This window comes from Leucopleurus acutus (assembly GCF_964270905.1).
Source record: "Leucopleurus acutus genome assembly, chromosome: 17".
Taxonomy (NCBI): Eukaryota; Metazoa; Chordata; class Mammalia; order Artiodactyla; family Delphinidae; genus Leucopleurus; species Leucopleurus acutus.
In genome coordinates this window covers 83,280,966-83,287,385 of record NC_139159.1, presented here as the reverse complement: position 1 = coordinate 83,287,385, position 6,420 = coordinate 83,280,966, and the positions used below count along the sequence as shown (strand labels likewise).

At 63.4% G+C, this 6,420-nt stretch overlaps 1 protein-coding gene across 1 annotated transcript; it reads left to right on the top strand.

Annotated features, from left to right (window-relative positions):
• The first annotated feature begins 1,169 nt into the window (after window positions 1–1,169).
• PYCR3 (pyrroline-5-carboxylate reductase 3) lies at window positions 1,170–6,038 on the top strand. The gene is made up of 6 exons (XM_082858583.1): window positions 1,170–1,279; window positions 2,830–2,894; window positions 3,355–3,534; window positions 3,859–4,071; window positions 4,400–4,492; window positions 4,686–6,038. The coding sequence occupies exons 1-6, from the start codon at window positions 1,180–1,182 to the stop codon at window positions 4,866–4,868; spliced, it is 834 nt and encodes a 277-aa protein (XP_082714709.1). The 5' UTR covers window positions 1,170–1,179; the 3' UTR covers window positions 4,869–6,038.
• The last annotated feature ends 382 nt before the right edge of the window (window positions 6,039–6,420 follow it).

The following is a 6,420-nucleotide window of genomic DNA, read 5'->3' as shown; positions in this document are numbered from 1 at the left end:
TGAATCTGAAGGGTCTGCACCTGTGGGCGTTCAGGGAGAGGGGGAGGGGTGGTCCCTGAGTTGGAGCTCAGATCAGCCAAGTGAGAATGGGGGGAAGGAGGCCCTGCGCGGGGCAGAGAGGCCTGGACGTGCCTGGCCTCAAGTAGTGGTTGTGTGTCCTGACTTGTCCCTTGGGTTATGGGGTGTGTGTTTATCGTAGAGGGGCTGTCTCTCCAGCCGGAATGCAAGTCTGCGGGGTGGGGGTTTGTGCACTCCACTGCTGTGTGCCCTTCGTTCCCAGCCCAGAGCAGGGCCCCCACGCTGAAGGGGCAGCATTGAAGGAATGAAGGGATCTCATTGTTGAAGAGCTCTGAACGTGTCAAAGTAGAGTTTAAAGTAAATAACATCTTTAAAATTCAGTCTTAAAAACTGCAATCTTAGTTCTTCAACCTTGTTTTTCCCATGTCAATCAAAAATTACAAGCACAGCCCACACCCACACCCACCCTCCCCCTCTCAGTCTCTAAGGTGGGCCCTGGCCCTGGCGAAGCACTCCATCTCCCACAGAACCAGCAAGCGGGGCCAGGTCTCCGCTGGGGACTTGGCCTCATGAAGGTCTCCCCTGCAGCTCCCTGAGAGGCGCTCAGAAACCAGGATCCAGGCTGGCCTGAGGACCTCCTTTAACAGAAAAGCAGACCCCTGCTCCCAGGTTTCACTGGCTGTGCCAATTTTATGCTGTCACCCAGACCCACTGCGGCTTGGGGAAGAGCTGACCACAGGCCCTGACCAGGCCACCCTGGCCTCCACACCCAGGTCCACTGGCAGGCTCCGAGCGGCCTGAGGCGCCCACCTCTGGGACAAGACCAGAGGAGCCCCCACCCTTTCCTGCCCTTCGCCTTTAAGTGACCAGCTCAAGTTGCCCTTTGGGAAATTTCACACATCGGGACAGAAGCCAATACAGCATTCTGGCCGCCCGCCCGGCGCCTGGCGCCGCGGCCCACCCCTCCTCGCCCTAGATCCCTCCGGCCAATGAGCTGCGAAGGCGTGAGCCCAATTGGTGGCGATCGATAGAGCGTGGAGCCCGCGGGAGGGGGCGGAGCGTGAGGTCTCGGCAGCCAATGGACGAGGGCAGGTGCTGGGCGGTGTAGCCCATTGGCGGCGCTGAGGGCGCGGGCGGGGCGCGGCGCGGGGCGGTGGCGAGATGGCGGCGGCGGTTGCGGCGGACTCTGGCCCGAGGCGCGTGGGCTTCGTGGGCGCCGGCCGCATGGCGGAGGCCATCGTGCAGGGCCTCATCCAAGCAGGTGGGGCGCGTGGGGTCCCGGGCCCGCGGGCTAGCGGGCGTCCGACACCGGCCTGTGTGGGAGGGACGGGCTTACCTCTCCGTAGCTCACCTGCCCCGCGGAGCCCCGGGCAGCACGGGGCCCTCCGCGCAGGGGCCCCAGGGTGGGGCTGGCCGGCGGGCGTGGGCCGGGGCGGCGCGCGGACCCTGTGCCTCCGGTCTCTGCTTCCTCTGGGAGCGCGGCTGGAGGGGATGTGGTGGAGAGGCTCAGCGCCGGCCGTCCCCACGTCCGAGTTGAGATGTGCTGTGAGTGCACAGAATAAAATATACGCCGAATTTGGAAGATTTATCATCCAAACAAAAAATAACGTATCTTAGTAACTTTTAATATTGATTAGGTGTTGGAAGGGTAGCATTTTGGCTACCTTGAGTTAAATAAAATGTACAATTCACCCGTTTCTTCCTACCTGTTTAATAAGACTACTAGAAAATGTAAAGTTACGTGTGTGGCTCGAGCGATACTTCTCTTGGACAGCCCTAGCTTAGAGCGCGGGATCTCCTGCCGACGTCCTAACCTCGTGCCTCGGTCGAGCTGCCTGACCGCTCTGAGCCTCCGACTCTTCTTTCTGTTTGTTCGCCGGCTGCACCCCTGGTGTCCGGCACTGTGCACATTTGGGGCCACATCATTCTCCGTTCTTCACATTGTAGGCTGTTTAGCCCCTTGCCTGGCTTCTCCGCACTAGATGTCAGTGACACCCCCAGTTGTGACAGCCAAAATGTCTCCAGACACTGTCAGTGTCCCCCGGGGGGGGGGCAGAATCATCCTCGGTCGAGCACCACTTATAGCAGGGACGGAGGTGCTGTCCTAATCACACTCCACAGTATTTAGAAACTTTTATGTGTAGATATGGACTGGGTTTCTGCCTTCAGCCATATGTCAAGGTCTAGAAAAGTCAAAATCATCAGAAAACAGTTTACTGCAAGTCTCAGGTGTTTTACCTGTAAAACCTGGAGTATCACCTGCCTCCCCTGCTGCACGGAGTCTCACAGTGCTGCCACCGTCTCTTCAGGCCGTGGGGTGCACTTCTGCCTTCCTGCTAGACTTTACAGAAATCTGATCTGTAGAGGATTTCTACCAAACGGGCACTGAGCCTCTGCTTGGATGTCCCCGTACAGATGCACCCCCCTCCGGAGGAAGCTCACCCCCCACCCCAGCCTCCCTACCCACCATGCCCCCTCCCCAGCCTAACTGTTCCCCGAGGCAGGGGTCCCTGGGATCTGGGTCCTCACGAGACAAGGCAAGCTCCCGGCCCCTGTGTCCGGCAGGGTGTCTGGCCTCAGCAGCAGCAGCAGGTGGGCAGCGATGACTGCTGAGTGGAATCAAGTGAAGCTGGTTGCCTGGTCCCAGCCGAGTGGAGCGGCCCCGCCAAGCACCTGGCTTCTGGGAGAGGCTCCGCGTGGCCCAGGTGTGGCTGAGCCTCAGAGACCTGCTGTAAGGGGCCTGCCAGGCTGGCTTCTCCCCGCGCCACATCCTCACTGACACCCCCTACCCGCCTTTGCCTTTCCTTCCAGGAAAAGTGGAAGCTCAGCACGTGCTGGCCAGCGCACCGACGGACAGGAACCTCTGCCGCTTCCGGGTGAGCCGGGCAGCTCCTCTGAGTGGAGGCTTCCCAGGGCTCAGATGGCTCTTGGCTCCTTGGGGCCAGGGAAGTGCTGCTTACTTAGCTAAAGTTTTGAGACGGGCTGGGCTGGGCTGGGGAAGGGGAGGTCAAAGGCCAGAAGGAAAGTCAAGGTTGTGGGGGGCCCGGGTGGGGTAAAGGGGTGTGTGTGTGCGTGTGCGTGTGCGTGTGCATGCTGGACGGGCGGGAATGTCACGGGCACGCACTGGGATCAGAGAGCTCGAGGAGGTGCTGACACCAGGGCCATCTGAGGTTGGATCCTGAGCGAGAACGGGTGGTCTGGGCGCGTCATGGGCATTAGTTTAGGGCCGTTTGCAATGGGGGGCCCGTGGGATTGCAGGGTGGGCTCCGGCAGGGAGGGCCGTGGTCTGGGAGGATGCCCGCTGACGTGGGCCTGGTACCGGCAACCCTGCTGCAGGCCCTGGGCTGCCAGACCACCCACTCCAACCGGGAGGTGCTGCAGAGCTGCTCCCTCGTCTTCTTTGCCACCAAGCCCCACATCCTGCCAGCTGTCCTGGTGGAGGTGGCTCCTGTGGTCACCGCTGAGCACATCTTGGTGTCTGTGGCTGCTGGGGTCTCCCTGAGCACCCTGGAGGAGGTGAGTGGCCTGTCGGGGTGCAGTGGGGGCTGAGGCTCTGACCCCAGGGTGGGCTCTGCTGGCCTCCCACCCCTGCCATCCCAGACCGGCTGCAGCCTGGGTCCAGCCCTTCCAGAAACCAGGATGGGTGGGTTGGGGGGCAGACAGCCTCTCAGCCGGCCTGCACAGGCGGCCAGGTGGCTAGGGGGCTGGGGTTAGGGCTCCTCCCACCTGGGGTTAGGGCGCCACGCCCGGGAAGTAGCGGGGAACCTGCTCTGGCCCGACGTGTGCCTGCCCGGCAGCTGGATCCCACAGCCGCCCTGATCGCAGCCTCTCTCCCGCCAGCTGCTGCCCCCGATGGCGCGAGTGCTGCGGGTCTCGCCCAACCTGCCCTGCGTGGTCCAGGAGGGGGCCATGGTGATGGCACGGGGCCGCCATGCTGGGAGCGGCGAGGCCGGGCTCCTGCGGACCCTGCTGGAGGCCTGCGGGCAGTGCGAGGAGGTGCCCGAGGCCCAGGTGGACGTCCACACTGGCCTCAGCGGCAGCGGTGTGGCCTTTGTGAGTGTCGTCTGGTCCCCGCACCCCAACCCCTGCCCTCACAGGCCGGCCCTCCCTCGGCAAAGTGGGGCCTTGTGGAGCCCCCCCGACAGCCCCTGGCCCCATGGCTCCCCAGCTGGGTCCGCAGCTCCCCGTGTGCGCCACCCATCCCCTGTTATCTGTGCCTTCCTGGGCCTTTGAGGCCAGCCCCTTGGCAGACCCCTGGGCTCTGACCTCGGCTCTGGTGGCTGGTGTGCAGGACCTTGTTCCTGAGGGTCCCCAGCCTTTTCCAGGCTGGGTTCTGTGTCCAAGGGAGTGCTGGCTTTGTCCCCGCCCCCCGCTGCTACAGGTGTGCGCCTTCTCGGAGGCCTTGGCCGAAGGAGCCATCAAGATGGGCATGCCCAGTGGCCTGGCCCACCGCATTGCCGCCCAGACCCTGCTGGTGAGACCCTGCTGCCCGGCCTTGGGGGAGCGTGTGGAAGGGGAGGGGGCAGCACGCCTCCTGGGAGCTGTGGGAAGGGAGACGGCAGGCCTGAGCAGCCTGGGCTGAGACGGGGCGGCGGGGGTGGGGGTGGGGCTGAGCCGAGGAGGGGCTGCTGGCCTCCCCCGAGTCACCCCAATGCCACTTTCCCCAGGGCACGGCCAAGATGCTTCTGCAGAAGGGGCAGCACCCGGCTCAGCTGCGGACTGACGTGTGCACGCCCGGCGGCACCACTATCTATGGGCTCCACGCGCTGGAGCAGGGCGCGCTGCGGGCGGCGGCCATGAGCGCCGTGGAGGCTGCCACCTGCCGGGCCCGGGAACTCAGCAGGAAGTAGGGCGCAGGCACTGGGTGCAGGCCGTGGCCACCCCCCAGCCCCTTCCCGAGGACTCGGGTTCTCTCCAGCCTGCAGGCCAGTGGGGGAGCTGCTTGAGGTGTGGGAGGCTGGGTGGAGAACAGGTCCTGGCCAGCGGGGATCACAGCGGGCTGTGGGCCCCTCTCCAGACCCTGAGCTCGCGGCCAGCGGCAGGTGGAGCTGGTCCTGATGACCCTTCCTTGGGTCAAGAGTCCTGGAGGGTCCCACGGCCTGGCCTCTGACTGCAGGATTTGGTTCTTAGCATGTCTGTGAAAGGACCAACAGGCCAGGAAAGCCAGCAACTTAGGGCCCTAAGCAAGGACGAGGGGCCTCTGGGTGCGGGGCAGACTACCTGCAGCCCAAGGCTCACAGGGGCCTCCCCACCCCACACGGGCCCTAGTGCTGGAGCCCCTTCCTTCCACCCGCCAGCTGTGAGGCTCGCGGCAAAGCGATCCCCTGGCTGTGAGCAGGGCTTACACGGCAGCCTGCCCCTCACTGCCCGCACAGCGCTGAGCCCCCACCACTCCAGCCTTCATGGGCGGCTGGCCCTCAGCCAGCGACTGTCCGTCTGACCCCGGCCCTTCCACCTGCTAGAAGGCTCAGCCTGAGTCCATTTCGGCACCTTTTCTTTCACTTTTGAACTGCGGCTGTCCTCTAGCACGGAGCAACCAGTATTTAACTGGAGGCTGGTCAAACCCAATGCCAAGTGCCTGGAAGCACGTCTCAGGCAAGGCCCAGGATACTGGCTCAGACTCGGAGCTGTGGGTGTAGGTGGTCTGGGCACAGGGCTTCCCATCACCCGAGAGCTCTGCAAGGGTAGGCTCCCCCTGCCCCCGCCCAGCCCTCCAACCTCACCCTCAGCTGTACGTCCATGGGTCCCCGCCACGTATCTTCCAACAGAATCCCTGAGGACCAGGCAGGGCTCGGCTTGGGGAGTGGAAGATGCACCTCTGCCCAGCCCTGCCCTTAGGCGGTCACCTCCTGAATGTGAGGTGCCCGGTGAGCCCAGCTGGTGATGGCCCGTGACAGGAAATGCCAGTTGAAGAGGGCCTGACCCAAGAACGGCAGCCTGGGGCGGGGGCGGGCAGGGTTGCAGCCCAGTCACTGGCCGGCCAAGTCTCTTCACCTTATAGTGCGAAGCTAAAATTACTTTTCTCAGAAGCTGGTGGATGTGAACTTTTTTCATCAATGTTGTCCCTTTTCTGTACCCTCCCCACTTTTTCAAATCAGGTGTTCTGGATCCAAGCACTAGACAGTTACACAAATAAGACTAGAACAGGGATCACGTGACGCTGGCGCATCCAGCCTTTATTAGAAAGCGTGCTGGGCCTATCTGGCCGGCGACCTCTGCTGTCAGTGAGGTTGGCTGTGAAAGGGTCCCTCGACAGGGCAAGCACCCTTGCCCCCGGGGCTCTTGGGCCAGCAGGCTGGAGGTCCCGGGAGGCCCGAGCCCCTGCTGGAGGGCACCCCCTTCCTCTCACCCCGCGCTCCCGTGCTCCAGCTTCTGTCCAGCTGTCACCTGGGGGCTCATTCC

Bases quoted from the DNA above. Each gene is read 5' to 3' on its own strand.
- PYCR3 (XM_082858583.1), top strand. From the start codon at position 1,180: ATGGCGGCGGCGGTTGCGGCGGACTCTGGCCCGAGGCGCGTGGGCTTC. The intron at 2,895-3,354 runs GTGAGCCGGGCA...ACCCTGCTGCAG, and splicing joins GGAACCTCTGCCGCTTCCGG to GCCCTGGGCTGCCAGACCAC. The intron at 4,493-4,685 runs GTGAGACCCTGC...CACTTTCCCCAG, and splicing joins TTGCCGCCCAGACCCTGCTG to GGCACGGCCAAGATGCTTCT.